This window comes from Drosophila ananassae, chromosome 3L (assembly GCF_017639315.1).
Source record: "Drosophila ananassae strain 14024-0371.13 chromosome 3L, ASM1763931v2, whole genome shotgun sequence".
NCBI classification, from domain to species: Eukaryota; Metazoa; Arthropoda; class Insecta; order Diptera; family Drosophilidae; genus Drosophila; species Drosophila ananassae.
Genome location: NC_057929.1, coordinates 3,138,614 through 3,159,970, shown reverse-complemented (window position 1 = coordinate 3,159,970; position 21,357 = coordinate 3,138,614). Strand labels below are relative to the sequence as shown.

The 21,357-nt window shown below is 47.4% G+C and overlaps 4 protein-coding genes across 10 annotated transcripts; 3 read left to right on the top strand and 1 right to left on the bottom strand.

Annotated features, from left to right (window-relative positions):
- Positions 1-2,120: 2,120 nt before the first annotated feature.
- LOC6495112 (ras-associated and pleckstrin homology domains-containing protein 1) lies at positions 2,121-4,203 on the top strand. The gene has a single exon (XM_001958989.4). It carries the CDS (start codon positions 2,353-2,355, stop codon positions 4,096-4,098), a length of 1,746 nt encoding a protein of 581 aa, XP_001959025.2. The 5' UTR covers positions 2,121-2,352; the 3' UTR covers positions 4,099-4,203.
- A 422-nt stretch (positions 4,204-4,625) lies between these two features.
- LOC6495113 (tudor domain-containing protein 7B) lies at positions 4,626-12,127 on the top strand. 5 transcript variants are annotated; one of them, XM_032451242.2, is made up of 8 exons: positions 4,627-4,944; positions 5,365-5,603; positions 7,201-10,359; positions 10,417-10,538; positions 10,967-11,237; positions 11,300-11,451; positions 11,511-11,659; positions 11,724-12,127. In XM_032451242.2, exons 2-8 carry the CDS (start codon positions 5,385-5,387, stop codon positions 11,948-11,950), a joined length of 4,299 nt encoding a protein of 1,432 aa, XP_032307133.1. In that variant the 5' UTR covers positions 4,627-4,944; positions 5,365-5,384; the 3' UTR covers positions 11,951-12,127. The 5 variants fall into 5 exon arrangements, with proteins under 5 accessions (XP_032307137.1, XP_032307133.1, XP_032307135.1 ...); XM_032451244.2 differs by lacking the exons at positions 4,627-4,944; positions 5,365-5,603 and adding an exon at positions 6,064-6,173; XM_032451245.2 differs by lacking the exons at positions 4,627-4,944; positions 5,365-5,603 and adding an exon at positions 6,064-6,227.
- On the bottom strand, positions 11,977-13,012 carry LOC6495518 (mediator of RNA polymerase II transcription subunit 8). Its single transcript, XM_001958987.4, has one exon. It carries the CDS (start codon positions 12,872-12,874, stop codon positions 12,119-12,121), a length of 756 nt encoding a protein of 251 aa, XP_001959023.1. The 5' UTR covers positions 12,875-13,012; the 3' UTR covers positions 11,977-12,118.
- Positions 13,013-13,205: 193 nt separating this feature from the next.
- LOC6495114 (basic salivary proline-rich protein 2) lies at positions 13,206-16,756 on the top strand. Of its 3 annotated transcripts, XM_001958986.4 has the most exons (7): positions 13,208-13,342; positions 13,949-14,194; positions 14,430-15,139; positions 15,204-15,295; positions 15,352-15,706; positions 15,764-16,219; positions 16,278-16,756. In XM_001958986.4, the coding sequence occupies exons 2-7, from the start codon at positions 14,119-14,121 to the stop codon at positions 16,413-16,415; spliced, it is 1,827 nt and encodes a 608-aa protein (XP_001959022.1). In that variant the 5' UTR covers positions 13,208-13,342; positions 13,949-14,118; the 3' UTR covers positions 16,416-16,756. The 3 variants fall into 3 exon arrangements, with proteins under 3 accessions (XP_014763157.1, XP_001959022.1, XP_044571810.1); XM_014907671.3 differs by lacking the exon at positions 13,949-14,194 and having other exon boundaries at positions 13,206-13,342; XM_044715875.1 differs by having other exon boundaries at positions 13,210-14,194.
- Positions 16,757-21,357: the final 4,601 nt, after the last annotated feature.

The following is a 21,357-nucleotide window of genomic DNA, read 5'->3' as shown; positions in this document are numbered from 1 at the left end:
TGACAAGCACTTCTTGATGGTGCAATTTGAATTAAGTATTTTGCACTAGTCAAGGTCGCTCAGTCGGCGAAATTAGAAACTGTATTTTCCCAACAACAAGAATATAAAACAATTTTATGAGAACTTATTCCCAGATATTCGGATTATGGGCCATTAGGGGCATACAGCTTATAAAGATTGCTTTGACAGTTCTGAAGTTTGAAGAACATTTAGATAAGAAGTATATTGCACTAATAATATTTGATATTTCTTAATATTATCTCATCATTTAGGACAAGTAGGAAACAAGTATTATTAAAATATTAACTCTACAGCTTCAGACTGCAATATGGCAAAGTGAAACCCTCAGTTTGGAGGGCATGCTTCTCATAAACTATCAAGTGAATATATTTTTTATTAATTAACTAATGAATTCGATGCGCAGAAAAAGTTCAGGGCTACGGCTATGGGACAGACGATTTACGAGACAGGTTGATATAATTGGCGGCGGTGGTGGTGGAATTGGTAATGGAATTTCAGCGGAGCGGAAGCCAAAGTTGGTAGGTCAAAGTTGGAGGGCGGCTTTATTGGCTTATTGTTAATGTCACGCTTTCTCCATTGACGTCACGAGAGAAATGCGATGGAAACTCTGAGAAAACTAGTTCAATGTCGCTTCTGTTCCTTACTGACGTCACAGGTCTTTGAAAATATTGCTCATCCGCCAGGTTGGCCATGCCGGCCGGTTATTTTTCCTGCCAGTTTCGTTCCTCGGGACATTCCACCTCACTCACTCACACCCCGCTTGGAGGCCCCTTGGAGGGGAGACCCAGAGTGCCCATGACCCGGGGCACTTCCAGGAACTGCGATGCGCCACGTGTCGCTTGTCTGGCGTGCGTATTTGTAAACAACTGGAGGCGCCCTGCGGTTGTGTGGGTGAGAGCGTGCCTTTGTCCCGATTACTATCAAAACAACAGGAAGTCAGGACGCAGGCCCTGGAAAATGGCGGAAATTGCTCTCCAAAGAGAGCAGCCTGGAAGGCCCCCAAAACAACACAAAGGAAATGCAACAACAGTCAAGGACCTTCAAAGTTGATTGGAATTTTTAAATCTGTTTATTAAAAGACTATTCTATAATTATTTTAAATTCTAAACTTTAGTATTAACCATTTTATTAAATATAAAACTTAGTATAGGTATATCTGCCCAACTTATCTGTCTTGAACTCTTCCACTTGAAACAGTGTATACACTCATCCGAACCTCCACTGTTGGTGGAGATGCCTCGCTCTTGCGCACTTTTATTGACCATTTCTTCGGTGTCCACCTCCCCAGCTTGGCCCCCTCGATGTTGCTGCTATTTTTATTGCTGCCTAGTGACCGCAGGCTTGTTATTCTATTTTTTAGCCCAAACTGCAGTCGTGGACAAAATCGATACTAGGGGGAGTTGGGAAGAAACTACTTGGCCAACAATAAGGATAGTCCCCAAGGGATAGGCTTACCTCTATTATTAACTGGCTCACTCGCACTCGCCGAGACAGGCGTGGGGATGGCTCGAAACGCACACACACACTCACACACAGACACGAAAAATGAAACGCCGCCTGCCGGAGGGAGTGAGAAAGATAGACTATAGCTGCAGGGTCCTTACAGCTTTTTACTCCAATTGTAGGATCCGTTGTAGAAAAATAAAATCAATATAATCATTTTAGTGTGCATATTGGGGACAGTCATCGCACTTTCGTTCACTAAACCGCAATATCGAAGGGACTGGGGTCGAACTCAGTATTCGGAACACCAAAAACTATTAGTCTTTATGCCTTTTGCGTTTGACTGGCATTTAAGGTTAGGGGCTACGGTTCACTCGATGTACGAGTTGGGAGAACTCTTAGTTTTTAGAGGATTATATGAGGAATTCTTTGTTCAAAATGTCTCTTAGTCCTTTGCCGTTATTTCGCGAGGATGTTGTGCACAGTTGAACGTGGAAAACTCGACTGTGGCGCAAGAACTGAGTCAGCAGCGTTCGACATTCCCATGACTTCCAATCCCAATTCCAATCGCTTTCCACTCACACAGCTGCAATCCTTGTGACAGTGGCAACGTGGCAGTTGCAATGTCCTTAGAAGTTTGTCATTTAATTTCCTTGTTTATGTCCTTTTTCTCCGCTTAGACAATAAGTGTCTAGTTGAGTTATTTTCATGGTGGATGGGTCGCAGGACGATAGATCCTTGTCCCAAAAACTTTATTGTTATTGTATTGTAGAATGTGGAAATATCCTTAGATAGAAATGTCGATTTAAGTAATTATTCTGATGACAGAAAATATAAAGAACTCCAGAAAAATGAACTTTGCGACAAATTCAGCAAGATGTTGTGCTGATGAGAACAATGTCAGTGCGGATTTGGATTCGGAGCATCTTCACAATTGCACTTTCCCTAATGGTAGTGATGATCCTGGCGAGCCCTGAGCAAGCGACAGGATATCCGAATTACAGCTATCCCTGGAAATGGAATCAATACCACAAACAAGAAATAGAGAAGGCCCAGCACCAACAGGAGCAGATAAAGGCCAGGTCAATGGTGTTGGGAAATAATGAGGATCCTGAGGCTCTCTTCAGTAAGCTGGACGACATGGAACGAAAGAGCGACAAGGATCGGATGACGGATAAGATCATGAATCTCGATTTTGAAAAGAGCAACTGCCAGATGAGTGGTTTTCAGGTGGCACCCAAACTCTCACCCGCCCAGTTGTACAGGGAGAACTTCTCGCACTATGGGAGCGACAGTGACCACGGTGAGATGGAGCTGGATGATACCTTTGCCAGCATATCCCACAACAGTTTCAATTCCCGACCCGGCGATGCGCTGAAGGCGTTTGATTCCACCGACCAGGAAGTTCAGAGAATCCTTCAGTACAGCAGAGACGTCAATGTGGAGACCAAGCCCTCGATGGCCAAGGCCAGTCTCCTGGCCAAGGTGGTCAGCAGCAAGGGTGACCAGCCCATCAAGCGGCAGCCAACTATTAATTTCCTTTGCAACCAGAAGACCACCATCCCAACACGGCCTACGACTACCAAAAAGCCAACTACCCGCCCAACGACCACCACAAAAACAACTCGGACACCTTTCACTACCTTCTGCGTGCCCGACCCAACGCCATCTACGACCAGTAGACCACCTGCGCCGCCTCCTCCGCCGCCTCCTCCGCCTCCTCCGCCGCCATCGCCAAAGCCCGCTCCCAAGGCCAAATGTGGAAACAGTCGCAATAAGCTCGGAAAACTTAATGCATCCACGGCCAAGATGATGTTGGAAACTATACTGGAAACGAAACAGCACGCACTCGCGGTTCTGAAGAATCTCAACTACATGGAGATGGAGATTCTCAGCCAGTCACCCGAAAGTTGCACAAAGCCCAAGCCCAAGTGCGACAGCAGGCAGAGAGGAAGGGTCATGTCCACTAAATATGGCCAGAAAATGGAAGCTCTTAAAAAGCCCCCAGCGACCTTCAGCCAATCTGGCGCAAGTAGAGAATTCCCAGGTTTCTCCTTTGGAATACGACCCATAAGCGCAGCAGAAAGTCCCACAAACTTGGCCCTAGCCAGAGAGGAGGAGCTTAAATTGGAGGAGCGGGTGTGGAATGAGCACCTGAGTCTGATGCGGGCAAGGCGTCCGTGGAAGCCCAAGAGGGACAGGGTAGAGGCTGCACCGCCCCAAGCCGTTCATCTGGAGCCCTTGCCCAATCAACAGGCGCTCCCGGACGAGTTCGACCTTGAAGAGCCAGAAGAAAAATCAAATCCAGTGGCTTTAAGAGTTATACCAATGATGCCAATGGCAGCGGAGGTACCAGATAGGAGTCAGCTACCCCAGGACCCACACGGCAACGGTCGTGCAAAAATCAATGTGCAGACCCTGAGTGTGATTGTAAAACCAGTGGCAACCGCACAACCCAGTGAAGAATCTTTCCCGCCAGCCTCTGATCCTTGGGGCTCACCTGCTGCGCCCTCTGATCCTTGGGGCTCGCCGGCTGCGCCCCAAGTGGAAGTGCAGAGTCCTTTGCGAAACGAGTGGGAACCAAGAAAACATAGAAAAAAGAAACGAAGAAGAAAGAAGAAAAAACATATATGACTATATGAGAAACAGAACCTCGGAAATTATGAAGAACCACTCTCTGGATTTTTGTATTAGCCTTAGCGCTTTTGGTTTAAATAAAATTATATTTTTCATAAAACGAATTCAAATTTTGGCGGCTTATTGAAAATACCAAAGGAACGTTCTTTCCATATTTAGAATTATACGATATTTGGTATTTTCGATATTTTTGTCGATAAATTTGACAGTACTGTCGATTTCCCGTTTTTAGCCTTTTTGAAAGTTTAAAGCTAACGGTTTTTGAAATTATTTTTAGGTTTAGAAACAAAGCTTTGTTTATACAGAAATAAATTTACAGAGAGAAAAAACAGAAATAATTTATACAGAAATAAAAAAATAGCCACACGGTTGCACTAAAGCTTATTAGATGTTTTAAATGCCATAAAGTGTTAACCAAATACAGGAATTTTCGAACTGTAAGCAAGGATAACTATCATAATCATCAAAGTTTAAAAATATTTATCTGGCCGTTTTGGTTTTTCGGTATTGCCACCTGGTATATCTATGTGTATTTCGACAACTCTAGGGCGCCATTACTTTGAAGCTGTCAAATTGCTTTCAATTTTCTGATATTCGCCGCATTTAATGCGCATTTTCTTAATTCTCGTAAAGTATTCCCAAATGTTTATTAGATTTTCGCGTTTTCGTTTACTAAGTACAAAGTCTTTTTAAATATAAACAGAGGGAACTATTGGCATTAAAGGAAAGCGCGCACGCGTGGCTTCGTTGTCAGCGAAGCTCTAACGAAAAAAATCTATTTATGCAGAATTTAGTGCATATGTATCTTCCATAGAATTTATATTTTACTTTTATTTTGGGTTGGTAAGTAACTGTAACCATGCTTTTATTAAAGCAGCGTGGTGCTTTTATGCGTCTTCTGGAAAATAACGGGACTTGAGCTTTCGGATCTGTCGTTTAATTCCATAAAAAAATTATGAAATAACAACACCTGAAAAGGAAAATAATACAATAATTAATATTTTTTGTTAAATTTAAAGTGATCCTGCTACTGCGCCACTGCTGTCGCCGCTTGGATCTGGCCCTTACGCGCACGCGTTTGTTGCCGCCTTGATAGTTCCGTTATCTGGATCGCTTTTGTTGCCAATTTCAGTTTCTGCACGCCCGCCAATCGCTTGCCAAAAAATCGCTTGTTGCGCTGACGGCGGGCACACGAAATTCCTCACCACTTGCCTAATCATGCCTAATGACGATCCCTCTCTCTTTTCGTTTTCTCTTTTGTAGATCTATTATAACCTTTCGAAATGGCCTCGAGCGAAAAGGAGGAGATCCTAGCCAATGTGGCCCGAGTGGTTCGGGCCCTTATCACTTCCGCCAAGCCGCCGGTTGGCTTGCATTCCGTTGTCAGGGACTACGCGGGCATTGAGGGGGAGCCGATGCCATTTCGCCGGCTGGGCTACATGTCCGTGGTGGACATGCTCAAGGACACCGATGAGTTCAACTTTGCGAAATCCGGAAACGACGTAAGTATTGCAATACATCCATCAAGTTTATGTCAAAGGGGAGTCTCCCATATCTAATACATGGTCGCTTTTAATTGTAGCAAAAAATTCTTTACGAATTACTGCAAGTTTAGCCCGCCTCTCCACCCACTTTCAACGCTCTTCCCACCCACTAGGGCAGCTCCCACAACCAAGCTTGCGCTCTTGAATACAACGTTATCGTGGCGTTCTCGTATCAGTGCTGAACAATAATCTTAAAAGCAGCCAGGGGGATTCCTTAAAGTCTCTTCCCTCTTTTTATATTTATTCTATACTGGCTTCAGACTATCTTCAATTTGTAAAATCTATTGAATTAAGTTTTAATTAAGCTTATTCATTTTATAATTCAATATTAGGTTGTATTCCAAACCCGATTTGGCTGCATTCCGGCCAATCTGCCACCGCCGACGTACACAAGCGAGCTTTTTGTGAGTGGCGGGTGATACGACGACTGCTTTTAGTTCGATTCGCTGGCTGAACGCATGCGGTAAGCCGCTGCCGCTGCTCCTGCTTCCCGTCTCTTCTCTTCGCGCCCCCACCACCTCGCCAAAGGTTATTATCCAAGGGGCAACGTGTCAACGCTTCTTCGTCTTTGCCGTCACAAGTGTAAACAATGGCCATCTACTTAGTCTAGTTTAGTTTATTTAATCGCGCCGAGTCATTCGCTGCGTGATGCGGGGATGTGTGGCTTTCCCTGAGCTTTGCTTTCCTGCAGATGTAGCGCTTTTATAAATGCAGCCATAAACAAATGTGTGTAACACGAAAATCGAACACGAAAATGCCAGTGCCAGCAATTTAAACTTTTATTTCGCGGAGCTTCGGTGTGTGCTGCTCGCCTGTGTGCGATTGCATGGTGAAAGTGAACGAACGTTGGCCCTCGTCCGATTGTCTATCCTCCTCCGTTTGCATTACTCTTGAACTTTTTTGAATTATTCTTGTTTCCATTTCGGTTTTCCGCACCTGGCTCGGTGGCTCACCTGTGGGCGAAAGTTGTGGGGCCTGTGGGCGGGCTCTTCCGGTCCTCGGGTTGAGCTCTTGCCAATATGCACTCGGAGGAGGCGACGGCGGATCAATAATCAAGTAAAGTAGCCAAGAGATGCAGCTGAGCAGAAATGGGAACACGACGCGAATGAATGAATGCCTGGCTGATATTATAATCGCCCGTCTGGCAATTGCAATAAAATATATGCAACTCTCTATCTGTACTACTATCACGTCTTGGGGTTTGAATGCCATGCCCATATCCAGGCCTGGTTTCTCAATTGGAGCTCTGACCCTCTAAACAACCGAGCCCGCATTCGGTGAATCACTTAACCGGGAGCATAAACATTTAGAATTAAAATTTCACCGAAAGTCACTCCGATTTCTAAACAATTATAGCGGGCTTGAGTAGTTTTATGAGGTTCGGGTGTAGAATTGCTGTCTCAGCAGTTCTGTGAGGGAAAGATTGGGTTACCCGAAGAGGGGAACTGACCAAGCGCATCGGCTTTCGCTTCCGAGAAACTAACACAACTTGGGCATACTCTGATCCACTCGCATTGGACCTTTTGAACTAATTTCTCGTTCTGTTTCCATCCAGATAATCATCAGCGCCAAGTATAGCGCGAAAACGGCACACATTGCATCATTGGTCAGAGGGCAAAAAAAGGGCAAGTCCAGGGTGATATCCAAGCCACCTAACCAAATCGCGAGGCCCAAGCACTGCTTCAACAACAGGGGCTCGTCTTCAAGTTACGGTCACAGTAACCAGCACTCGTATGTGTCTCGTTCACAACCCTCCCTGGCATCGCTGGTGAATCGTCCCTCTCCCGTGCAGCATCCGCTCTTGCATCGCCCGCCACCCGTACAGCATCCAATTGTGAATCGCCCTCCGCCTGTACAGCATCCGATTGTGAGTGAGTCCTCACCACCACCGCCGCCTCCGCTTCTGAATCGACCGGCATCCGTACAGGCTCAGCTTCAACAGGATCGGCGACCCCTACTTGCAACCCCGACCCAGGCTCCACCGCTAGACGCTGAGGTGCAACGAGTGCAGCAGGAGTTGTGCCGCGTGCGAAAGCAACAGGAGGAGCAACAGCGGGCTCAACTGCGCTTCGAGGAGAAGGGTCTGCGCCAGGAGCGCAATCTTCAGCAGCTGCACGACAATCTGTTGCAACAGCAAGCCAACGTGTTGCAACGCTTCGACCAGGAGCTGCACCAGAAGCTGGAAAAAGATCTGCAGGCAAGGATCGAGAAGGAGCTGCAGGCGCACTTGGACAAGAAGTTGCAGGCGTTTAGAGAGCAGCAGGAGCGCTGTGTCAGGGAGCAAGCGTTGGCTTTGGAGAAACTGCGGAGAGACCGCCAGGAACAGGAGCGCCGCGAGACAGAAAAGCGGGAAAAGGAGCTGCTGGAACGGGAAAAGCAGCTGAAGGAAAAGGAAAGGAGGGATAGGGAACTCCGAGAGCTGGAAAGAAAGGAAAGAGAAAGAAGGGAAAGAGAGCGCCTGGAACTAGAAAAAAGGGAAAAGGAGCGCCAACAGGAAAGGAGGGATAAGGAACGCCTCGAACAGGAGAAACGGGAAAAGGAGCGCCTAGAACAGGAAGAAAGGGAAAAGGAGCGCAAAGAACGGGAAAGGAAGGACACGGACTGGAAGGACTTGCAACGAGAGCTAGACGTTCGTCAGTATCAACAAAATAGAAAGCCGGAAACCATGCGTTCGGCCAAGATAGACCAGGAGAAGATCCTGATAACCATTCCCAATGGCAAGAATGGTCCGGGCAATGGTCAGAGCAAGCCGCCGCTGCGTCCGATTCTGGGTAACAGTGCTCCGCGTAACAACAATCCCACTACGGTGATGTCTACTTCCTACAAGCGGCCGATGCATCCCCGGATTCAATTCCCTTCCCAGGTGCGTTCGCCCGGCATCTCAGTGAATCACCGACTGAAGCAGAAGCCTCCATCTGAAGAGCCCATTAACAGTTCCAAGTCCTTGCCGATGACTCCACCCACTTCACCGGAGTCCTCCAAGCTAACTCCCAATACGACGCCCAAAGTGGACGTGCTACGGGTGCAGGGATCTCAGTCGGCCAAGGACGATGGTGCGGATAAGCAAATATCGATAAACGCCTTCCTGTCGGAGGCTGAATTCGATCCTGTGGTGTTGCTGAAACAGTATTGCGTGGCCAATCACTTCGATGAGCCCATATACAACGTCTTTAACACGCCGCCCAAGCTACACTGCTCGGTGCGGATCGAGGGCCAGGTGTACAGCAGCTATCCGGAGGAGTTCCCCACTGCGAAACAGGCCCATCAGCGCACCGCCCACATCGCCATCGAGCGCATCAAGCACGCCGAGGCACGCAAAAAGCTGGCCACCTGCAACCTCACCGACGAAGACTTCATCGACAGCTTGTACCAGGAGCTGCAGAAGTTCCCCCACGGTATCTTGGGCCACAAGATGGAGATTTGGTACAGCGAGACCTTCCGCCGCCACCTGCCCAGCCACTGGTACGACCTGATCGTCGAGTCGAAGAAGATCCGTGTGGAGCACGGCATCAATCCCCGGACTATAATTTTTGCCAACGAACCCGGCTCCCCGGAGCCGATCCGCATTGCACCGCCAACCGTAATGCCGGAGCTGCAGTTGCCCTGGCAGCCGAACGACAGTGGATCCAATGACTGGAACATGTACATAAGCCATTGCGATTCCACCAAGCAGGTGTGGGCGCGTCTCATCGATGATATCGCCAGTTTCGACGAGCTAACCACTCACATGGGCCGGCACATGGCAGTCCCGCTTTTCAGACAGCAAGTGGAGACCCCCGAGGAAGAGGAACTCTACTTGGTGGAGATCCGCGAAGGATGGAATCGCGTCCGAGTCGTTTCCGTGGATAAGGAGCAGCGTTCCTGCCGTTGCCACTTTGTGGACTTTGGGGACATGTCCCAGTTCCAGTTCAACGAGCTCTACAAGTGCCCACCTCAGTTCTTGGTGCTGCCTGCCCAAGCCATCTGTCTGAGCATGTATGCCCTGGACAAGTTCGAGGACCATCCCCACGCCCTTGCGGTGCTAATGGCCGAACTGGATGGTCAGACGGTGGTGGCTCGTGTCCTGACCTCTCCGAAGCAGTTCAAGGAACTGGGTGGCGCTGCCCAGGGGATAGTCCAGAAGAACAAGCGCAGGGCATGCCTGGTGGCCACGCTGTACGACACCTCCACAGCCGAAGATATTCATCTGAACGACCTGGTGGCTGCCAGGATAACGAAGAGCACGCCGGCACCCTCTCTGAACGACGAAAAGATGGTCGTTAAGACCTCCCCGGTCCTGGTGTCGCACATTACCGATGACGGGGACTTGATGGTCTTGCTCCGCAACGATGACCTTAAGTTCGTGGAGCGCAGCATTGCCACCACAGTGGCCGATCTAGGCGAAAAGGACAGGGTGCGCTACTCGGATCTGCTGCACGACCGCCACGTCTTTGTGTGCGATGAGTCCGGGGATGGAACCAAGCAGTGGTACCGTGGCCGACTGGTGTCCAAGCCCACAAATCCGGAGGAGGAGACCTTCGACGTGTTCTACGTGGACGACGGCCGGCAGCGTAAGACGCACATCTCCAACATCTACCGCTTGGAAGCCAACAACCGTGCCCTAGCCACCTACCCGCCACAAGCGCTGCTGGTGGGACTTCACGACGTTCCCGATATTGCGGGTCAGATGCTTCTGCGTCTCCGTGGACTATTGCCGCCTCGCTGCGAAGCACTGGTAGGTGTCCAGAACTCTCTCTTCCAGACAGTTTCATTTATATTCTGCCACTTTTAGCTGAAAGTTGTGGTCAAGGATGGTGCCAAACCGCTGGTCAATTTGTTCATCCGCGGAAACGATCCAGAATCGATGTACATGTGCGTGAACATCGGGCTGCGCCTGGAGTTCGAGATGCAGAGGTAAGTGTGCTTGGCTGGGCTCTCGGGCTTCATCGACTCATTATACATAAATGTCATTATGGTCTATGTCACTTACACGCATACAAATCAAGATCCTAACCTACCGCCATCTGATACGATCCCTTTGGTTTATGCTAAGTCTTTGCTAGTGCTTTCGAATAACTGGAACTGACTTGCTAGTCTATCGCTATACTCTATTACCAATCGACGCTAACAAAATACTCAACAAAATATGAAAAGTATCCTACTGTAAGCTAATCGTTAAGTCATCCACATCTTTGTATATATTACTAAAAATATACTCATGAGTTTTCATACCACTACCCGATAAGTCCAAAAGAATGCGAGTTTTTGATGCCTTTTGAATCCTGCCGCCCAAAATCCGACCTCTCCTCCACCCCTCCATGCCCTAATCCCTCAATCCCCAGCTCCACGCGACCAGATATCTCCGACGATCTGCACATGAGTGCGAACTACCTTCTGCCGAGACGCAACAGCCTAAGCTCCGTGGTGTCTAGTCAGAGTAGCGGCAGTGACCTGGTTGCCATTACTCCGCCGGTGACTCCACAAAGAGCCTCAACCCGTGGAGCTGCCACCACCTTCTCGACTGGTTTGCTCAAAGACTACGAAGCGATCCCTGCAATTGGGGCATTTTTTGAAGTGCGCGTTGCGCTCTCCATTAATCCAGGCCACTTTGCGGTGAGTCTTGAATAATTTTACATTTAAATAAATAATCTACTTCTATCCCCATTACCCCATAGGTTCAACCTTACAAATGCTACAATCAGCTGCAGTGTTTAATGAAGGATCTGCAAGTACACTGCAAAGGATCAATGGCCAAGGGGGTGGAGCCCTCTCAGTTGGCCATTGGCGAGGCCTATGCTGCCCCGGACACCGGAGGCGTCTACCATCGGTAGGGAATTGGAAAAACTCTTTAGTTTCCTCTCATAACAATATACTTGTATCCTTTAGAGTAAATATTCGGAAGATTTATGATGAGATCATACACGTTCGGTTCGTGGATGTCGGTGATGATGGTGTTGTGGCCTGTGAGCAACTAAAGACACTGCCGCCGGAGCTAACCAAACTGCCCAAGATGGGGCTGCCGGCTCAACTTTATGGTAAAAAAAAAAAAGACTTCGCTTTTCTTAAAAGATGATCCTGTTCTAATGATCCTTTATTCAGGCATCAAACTGGAAGATGTTGTGTGGACCCAGGATAACTGTGTCCGCTTCCGGAAGCTGACTCTTGGTCAAAAATTTATTGGAATTGTGCGAGGCTCGCAAAAGCAGAAGGACGGGTCACGTTCCCTTTCGCTGGAACTGGTCGACACCTCCACACCGCAGGATATTAAGCTGCACGAGATTCTCATAAACGAGAAGCACGCCCAGCCAGAAACGAAGGAAGTCTGAATTGGAATTCAAAGACGAGAAACGAGTTCATTTTGTTCATGTTTATGTTTGCCTACTTTAAGCCTTAGTCCTAAGTACATATAAATTATTATGACGATACATTCCGCTAGATGGAACGATTACCCTGCACTGCAAAGCGCAACAATAAACAATAAATTATGGACTGTGCTATCGAGAGAACGGGTGCACTTGATTGGCCGACTTGATGTTGGTCTTCACCGCCGACGGAGCCTTTCCCAGTTGCTGCTGTTGCACGTTGCCGGGACTCATTCCTGGGCCGCCCATTGGCGACGGGGCACGGATCGAGGGCGGGACCATCATGCCGGGCCCGTAGTTGGTCAGCTTCAGGCCCTTGCCCATGCCCACGGCGGCGACGAGGAGTTGGGTGTCCGCCATGCTGCTTGTCTGCTGGATGCCCGTGCGCGAGGAGCTCTCTATCTCCCACTCCTCGCGCGCCTTGCTGACCATGTCCAGGACGTGGGAGACCACCTTGTTGTATTGGGTGACCTGCTTCATGGCGGCGTCGTTGGTGAGGTTGGCAGCCTTTTGCTCGTTCTGCTGCATCTTCTGCTCGGTAATCGGATCCGGACGAGTTCTCAGATAATCAGGAACAATGTCGTGCGAGAAGACCGGCACCCGGCCCTCGGTTATATTGATGAGCGTGTCGTCCCGGTCCATGGACACCATAAGCGGCAACACGGTTCGATTTCTTAAAGGGGGGCACTGCTCCTTGGCCAGGATCTTCGTCAGGCCGGTGAGATGGCTCGAAATAATGGCAAAGTTGTCCAGGAATGTCGGCCAGTTAATGGTTTCGTACTCCATCTCCAGTTTCTGGATCATCGAGAGAACGGCCAGTTTGAGGTCATTCAGACGCTGGAGCACTGCATCCAGTGTCAATTCGAAGAGTTTCTCATCACGCTGCATTTTACCGAGTTTATTTGATGCTCTAATAGTATTTTAAACTATTTTTTATTAATTTCTCGCTTTCCGGTTGAAATAAAAGTGGTTAGTGATGGGAGTTGTCAGCTGGATAGCTTTGCAGCGTCATCTGCGCAGAAAAATGGAACCACCAAAACTGAATTCTAATAGAATGCGCTTAAAATTAATAAAGCTTTAAAGTCTAAATTTATAATATTCATCTCATCGTTTTTTTGAGCTTTTTAAGTTATAACCTCTCTTAATTTATTAAGTTCAAAGAATTTAATTTTAATATTCGATATATCGGTTAAAAAAAGTGTGACCAGGCGAAGTAGTGGTTTCTTTTAAGAGGTCCTCTACGGTCCTACTTGCGACGGCCATTGCTGTGAAAAATTTAACGCCGTGTGTTCCATTTGCAACTAAAACTCAGAAATCTAAGAATCTCGAGTAGCGTGCACGCAACCGTTGTCAAATGTAAGCAATATAGTTAAGTGCTTGTCTTAATCGCTCTACACAACGTTCGCCAAGGCTGAAATCCGGGTTTCCAAGAGCCGTCGTCGGGAGTCTGCCCCCTGTTTCTCCATCTCTCTTCCACTCGCGTCGACCAAGTAACTGCTGCGGGCCTTGTGTATTGGTGTGTATGTGTGTGAGTGTGTGTGGTTGTGAAGCTGAAAAATGGAAAAAAGAAAAAAATGCAAATTTTGCTCCACCGTGGAGGCCAAGCCGGTTGGTCCCCCGCCGACTGGAATCTGTACTTGAATCTGGATATCCGAACGTCGCGTAATGGGTTGAACCGCGATGATGATTCCCCTCCAACGCGATCTCGCTCGCGTCCACTGGCAGCCCGTGTCGCGTCCCGGTACTTGCACTTTTTTTTTCGTTTTCAGCCTCCGGTACCCGATAACCTTGCTCTGAATGCTGCCCCGCGTCGCGTCCTCTTCTAAATCGCCCCAAAAATACTGTCTATCTACCTGGCCTCTCAGCTCTTGATTTTGTTGATGTTGTAGTTTTTGTTGTTGTTTGAGATTTCTAATGCCTGTCTTTCATGTTTCTATTATAAAAATTGTAATATATTTGCAGCTTGTTGTGTATGTTTTTGAAATGGTAAAGTGTGTTGTCGCGTTTCTCGCCTAAGAACTGTATATAGCACATACATACCGTCTGGGGCAATATACGTGCGCGATTATTGTTGCCATCCCGTTCCCGATCCCGCTATCCCGATCGCCCAATCGCCCACTCGCCGGCTCGCGATGGCGTCACGCAGGCGCGCCGAACTGAATCCCAAACTGCACATGGACAGGCAGCCGACAGCTGCCCGCATAACAGGTACCTGAAAATTCATCATTCAACGCAACTCTAGCCTAGAACTAGGAATCCTCCAACCAAAACCTCGCTGGCTGGGATTAGCCAAAAGCCGGCCGGACGGACCCCTAATAAAATAATAAAAACTAAAGGGATTCCCAGGAAGGCGGATCAGCTGCCCAGCGACTAAGCGACGAACGACGATTCGAATGACAAAATCAACAAAACGAAGCTGACCTCTTTCCTCTCACACTTGCAGATCCATCATTACCAGCCGGGAAGCGACGCGAGATCGACAACGTTATGAAAAAGGCTCGTGCCAACACAACCAACGACTATTGGGACAAGAAACTGATTGAGGCCGAGGAGAAGGACCCCAACCGTTGGCGCCACACCGGCTACAAGAAGATGTACATCCAGGGCGAGAGCAGCTCTGGCGAAAGTGATCGTGAGGTTGTGCCCCGGGAAGGACGTGACGGCCGTGATGGTCGCGACGGACGCGAGGGAGCGCCTCCCTATAGTCGTTACCCACCCAGCGGACCGCCGCCTGGTCATCCGCCCCCGCGCTACGGCCGTTCGCGTTCACCACACTCGCGTAGCCGTTCTCGTTTACGGAAATCACCGCCGCTGTCGCCGCCATCGCGCCGGCGATCACCACCGATGCCCATGCACGGCATGGAGCGTCGCGGCGGTCCACGATCCCCACCGATGCCGCGTTCGCCCAACAGCCACGATGCAATGATGCGTCGTCCCGGTAATGGCCACGGCAGGCCACGTTCGCCACCGGAACCCAGCAGCTGTTCCACGTCGTCACTGCGCCGAAAGCCAACCGCGTCGCGATCTCCGCTAAGCCGGCGTCGATCGCCGCCATTGCCGCCACCATCGTCCTCGTCGTCGGGAATGGATAAGCGTGGTGGCGTCACCCACATACTACCGCGTTCCAAACGACCACCCTCGCCACCGCCAAGGGTAAGTGGAAGATTTTATTCAAGACTTGATTATTATATTAATTTTTAACGTTTTTTTTTAACAGCATTCGATGCGTTCGCGTTCTAATAGCTCGATGAGCAGCAGTTCTGATGATTCCTGCTCCTTGTGCTCCCCCAGCCATCGCCATAGGTCTCGGTAAGCATCAAAAGGACATGATTTATGCCATTTTATTAACAATTTTATGATTCCAGATCTCGCGGTCCTCGTTCGCCGCCTCCCAAGCCACGTGGCCACTATCGACAGGGGGCGCCGCCGCCCCCACCGCCGGATTCACATGGCCGCATCCATGGTCGTCCTACCACTCCACCGCCCGTGCGCGGAGGTAGCAGTGCGGTGTCCGCCATGGAGAAGTACCGCCAAGCGAAGTTGCGGCACGAGCGCGACTCCTCGTCGGATATGCACCCAAAAATTGGTCGGATAGCGCGTCACTCTCCGCCGCCGGAGGATCCGCGATTGAAGCACCGACCACCAGAGCCACCAGAACCAGCAGCAGCGCCAGCGGGTGCGCCATCAACCCAAGCAAAGAAAAAGAAGAAAGAAAAAGAGGTGGGTAATGGGATGGGTCATAAGATGGATCATCTATTAATAATGCATCCTTTTCAGGTGAGACCCCGCATCAAAATTGAAGGTGAGAAACGGAAAAAGCATCCGAGCGGCTCGGCAAGTGCTAGCGGAGGTAATGTGGCTAACTCCTCTTCGGACTCGGATGACTCGGGTGGCTCAGACAGCGATGAAGTCGGCTCGCTGCCGACTTTTTCGGCTACGACGCGTTTAACGCTTTCGGAGCGTTTCGGCAAAATGGCGCAGTGGAGCATCGACCGGAGCAATATGGAAAACATGCGCATCACCAAAGACTCCACCGGTGGGGCACTGAAGGTGATGATCGAAGAGGGTCTGGAGTCGCCACCGCGCCGCTACTCGTATTCGCCGGCACCGGTCGGGCATTTTCCGGAGGAGTTGGCCACAACAGCACCGACGGGCATGCTGTCGTGGGACGATGTTCGCGTCCGTTATGACTACTACAAAAATCGTGGTTATCTGAGAGACTTGGACCTTAAGGTGAGCACTCTTAACTTCTTTAAATAGTTCCGAAGGATAACAGTTATCTTTTTTTCAGGATTATATCAAGTGGGAGGAGTGGTGGTATAAATACCAGGAGTGGTTAAAACAGGAACGCTACTACGAGTACTGGGATCGTAGCCAGCAATTGCGTAGACGGCGCAAGAAGCTGCCGGTCACTCAGCGCTTGAACTAAAGAGCACTCTTGACATTCACCGCATCTCTCGCATTGTACTGCACCTTTCTCCTTCTCACTCATCTTTCTTTTTATTTTCTTTTTCATTTGTGTTATTTCTTTATTCATTTCTGATCTATTCTATCATCTTCTGTACATTAAAAATGTATAATACTGCATTTGCCAGCACATATATTTTATGACTAACAATAAACATCAGCCAGGCACTGATCGCTGGGCTTGGTTCGTCGCCTAGAGATTACCTTAACACTGAACTTTGTAAGTTTTGTTGTGTGCATGCTGTTCAATGCAAAGCAGACACCTAGACACTTGTAAACTTATTAAATATAATATAAATCGAACGAAATCTTTTTCTGGGGGAGCGCATTTCAGGCACCTACAAGTATTTTACAATTTTACGTCCCAGAACTGGGAAATATGAAAAATATGACCCCCAGCGATGCTCATATCGATTCTCCATAATTGTGCATTAAAACCTGGAAACAACTTTTTTTTTTTTTTGATTTTTTCTCAAATTTCCTGGGTTATACCCTTCAAAATGTGGAAAGTGCATGGGGAGCACAATACGACCCACTGCGATTGCCATATCTCAGCCAATTTCCATCCGATTTTTGATTGGAATAACTTAATCGATTTGTGGATCGATTCTCCATCATTCTGCATCAAAACCTCGGAACGAAATATTTTTTAGATTTTTTCTTAAATTTCCTGGGCTATCCCCTTCAAAATGTGGAAAGTGCATGGGGAGCACAATACAACCCACTGCGATGGCCATATCTCAGCCAATTTCCATCCGATTCTTGATCGGAATACCTTATTCGATTTGTGGATCGATTCTACATCATTCTGCATCAAAACCTTGGAACGAAATATTTTTTAGATTTTTTCTTAAATTTCCTGGGCTATCCACTTCAAAATGTGGAAAGTGCATGGGGAGCACAATAAAACCCACTGCGATAGCCATATCTCAGCCAATTTCCATCCGATTCTTGATCGGAATACCTTATACGATTTGTGGATCGATTCTCCATCATTCTGCATCAAAACCTCGGAACGAAATATTTTTTAGATTTTTTCTTAAATTTCCTGGGCTATCCACTTCAAAATGTGGAAAGTGCATGGGGAGCACAATACAACCCACTGCGATAGCCATATCTCAGCCAATTTCCATCCGATTCTTGATCGGAATACCTTACACGATTTGTGGATCGATTCTCCATCATTCTGCATCAAAACCTCGGAACGAAATATTTTTTAGATTTTTTCTTAAATTTCCTGGGCTATCCACTTCAAAATGTGGAAAGTGCATGGGGAGCACAATACAACCCACTGCGATAGCCATATCTCAGCCAATTTCCATCCGATTCTTGATTGGAATACCTTAATCTATTTGTGGATCGATTCTCCATCATTCTGCATCGAAACCTCGGAACGAAATATTTTTTAGATTTTTTCTTAAATTTCCTGGGCTATCCCCTTCAAAATGTGGAAAGTGCATGGGGAGCACAATACAACCCACTGCGATAGCCATATCTCAGCCAATTTCCATCCGATTTTTGATTGGAATAACTTAATCGATTTGTGGATCGATTCTCCATCATTCTGCATCAAAACCTCGGAACGAAATATTTTTTAGATTTTTTCTTAAATTTCCTGGGCTATCCCCTTCAAAATGTGGAAAGTGCATGGGGAGCACAATACGACCCACTGCGATTGCCATATCTCAGCCAATATGTATCCGATTCTTGATCGGAATACCTTAATCGATTCTCCATCATTCTGCATTAAAGCCTGGAAACAAAATATTTTTTAGATTTTTTCTTAAATTTCCTGGGCTATCCCCTTCAAAATGTGGAAAGTGCATGGGGAGCACAATACGACCCACTGCGATGGCCATATTTCAGCCAATTTCCATCCAATTCATCCAATCGGAATACCTTAAACGATTTGTAGATCCATGCTCAATCTGCATAAAAAATGTTTTTAATATTTGTTTTTATACTTTTTTGTTGTAATACTAAATGTTATACCATTTAGTACCATAGTAAGGAATAAGCTTCTCTACATGACATCTACATTTCTCATTGTTCGCCATCTATGAAAGCTTTTGAGAGTCTGGTCCCCCAGTTTTGTCCCCCAGTTAAAGCTTTTCAAGGTCGGCTATTTTTGAAAAGTAAACTTCCAGGACGAGACATTAGGAGGAGCATTGCGCGGTTGGGAAAGAATGGCAGAGGGCGGGTGGCTATACTCCACCCAACCGGATGTCAATGCTGTGATGTGCACGCAGCGTTTATTTGACGGCATATAAATTGAAAAATTCACATAAAAATGTGTAATTATTTGGCATATTTTCAATTTTCACAAAGGCCAAAGGCGGGCCGAGGGCTGAAGGTGACACGGACACGGATATGTACGCACGGAGCCCGGCTGGGACGGTGGGAAATCCGTGTTCCTGGGCGTGATTTCCGTGCACAAATTAGCTCTTTTTCGCGTAGCGTCTGAGGCGGTGGCTGATAATCTGATTATGCCCGATGCGAACGTCTCGTTTTTGGCGCTGCTTAATGCTAATGTGTCGATATCGGGGTTCTGCCTGGCTAATTGCGGTGGCTGTGGGTGGGGGTGGGGACTAAGAGCAGGCGCCAATGAATTACCCATCCAAGCGGACTTTAATCCATTTTGAACTTTAAGGGCAGTTCACATGGAACCCATCTCCGAATTTCTCCCAGAGAGGCCCTTTAACCCCAATCTGGGACTTGGGCGAGTATGCCCCGGGCCGTGTCCTAGCACAATTAAGCTCTAAATAACAACAGCGTTAAGAAGGCTTTAAGGACCGATTTGCCCCCAGGCTCCGCCATCCCGCCAGGCGCTTTTGGGCGCGTTCTCCGATCTCCACAATGGTGGGTGAAGAACTCGAGGAAAAGTCACGTCTAATTACACACATCTTGGAGCAGCTTTTTGACCTGGTTGACTCGGTTGCTGGCGGTCGGCCGGGACTGCCTTACCAAATTGGTTTTAAAAGCCACAGGGGGTGAGGCGTTGAGAGCGCGTGAGAACGTGAGCAATTATTACGGAGTAGTGGGGGGGGCTGTGCCCAAGAAAATGGATGGGGTATGGCGGTTTATAATCCTTTTATAATCCACACAATGCTATTATATGCTAAAAATGACAAATAAGTGTCACGAATAAGCACAGTACCCAGAGGAGTGGAGGGTAAGCTGACAACTGTCTGACAGACGTCCTCGGGCGAACAAAACGCCTGAAAACAGACATGTCATCCATCTCTGACTGAAAGGACACTTGACAAAATAAATAAAAAAAGAAGGAAAAATAAACAAATATTATGTATTATTTATTTGTTAATTTATTAATCATATTTTTGCATTATTTTATTTTAAAATGGTTTCAATATCGATAAAGAACTATTGTCCTTGCAACTTATTTTTGTGAGTGCCTGCCACTCATGTGATGCTTCGCGCCAAAGAGAAAAATTAAAATAATTGAATTTGAGGGCAAAAATCAAGCGGGAAACGAAAGTACAGAGGCCATCGTTTCCAGCCCCAACCCAACCAATCAAGCACAAAGCCAAAGGAGTGGCCAAAATGGGTGGAGTTGGCTCTGATCCTGAACCCGAGCCCCGAACTCGAACCCGGGGTGTCTTGTGAATTAACAATTCCTTTCAATTAAGTGCGCAACCGACAAAAAGTTCTCAGCCAAAAAGAAAAAAAACCCTGGAAAACTGAACACTGACGAGCATAAAGGGCAGCGTGCAGCCAACGATATTTTCGTTTCAATAAAAATCAGCAACATGAGGAGAACTGGAAAAATCGGGGGCAAATGAATCCGTTGCATATGCGAGGGCGCCGCAACACACAGGCTGTAGTATGTGTAGCTCGTATCTACATAAATAAAAGCCGACAGATAATGGACAGGGGGAGGTAGTTACTGAGGGGGCGTGGTCGGGTCTAAAAATCAGCAGCAGCAGGAGCAACAGCAACTGAAACAAGTTTCGTGTTTCTTTTTACAGTTTCTTCGTTACAGTCAATCAGTTTTGCATGAGCGATTTCTTTACTCGTTTGCGCCAACTCTACAATTTACTCACACACACACACACCCACCCCGACCTTTCACCCCTTCTTTTTATATGTGTGTGGATTTGGGGAATCCCCTCATCCTTTCTTGTTTGAAACAAAGTTAAAACGAGTTGCCTGTACTCGATGATTTAGCAATGAATTCGCTTGTTTGCTGCAAACGTACCAACTCCCTGTTTGCTTGTTTGTTGATGCACAGGAAAAAAAATAAGAAACAATTTTCAAAAATATTTAGGTAGTTCTTAAAACTAGTTTTTATAAAGAGACAAAATTATAAGCCTATTGATTAAAATCTGTAAATCATAGCTTTATAAAAGTTAGACTTTTTCAGGGGAAATACTTTAAAGTCCTTCTTATAGTAGCAACTTTTCTTAATTTTTCTTCCAGATATACCTTCTTCTGCTCGGATTCCATATTCCTTAACCACTTTCTGATACCCAAACTCGCTAGCCTTCAATTAACAATCACCTGAATTTTCCCCAGGCTATTTAATCTCCATCGCCGAGTCGCCCGATGTGTAATTAAAACCAGAGCAGGATCAACTGGAGACCCAATTTCGGATGCACACGGAAGCTGGCAAAATTTTTGGCAACAAAACCCCCAAATGTTTGTACAACTTGTGGCCATGTTTCAATTGTATCGAGAAACTCGGCGTGTCTTTGATTTCGAATGTCTGAAGTTCAAATGTGAACGACGTGATATTTGCTTAATTTTTCTTCCAAGCTCTCCCCCTAGTATCCAGGGGGATTTCGGTTGCTTTGCCCGAATAATTATTTGGCCATTTGAGGGGCTGAAGTTCTAGCACGAGTCAGGTAATTTGCACAGACAAAGGAGGATTACCACTAGACCAAAAC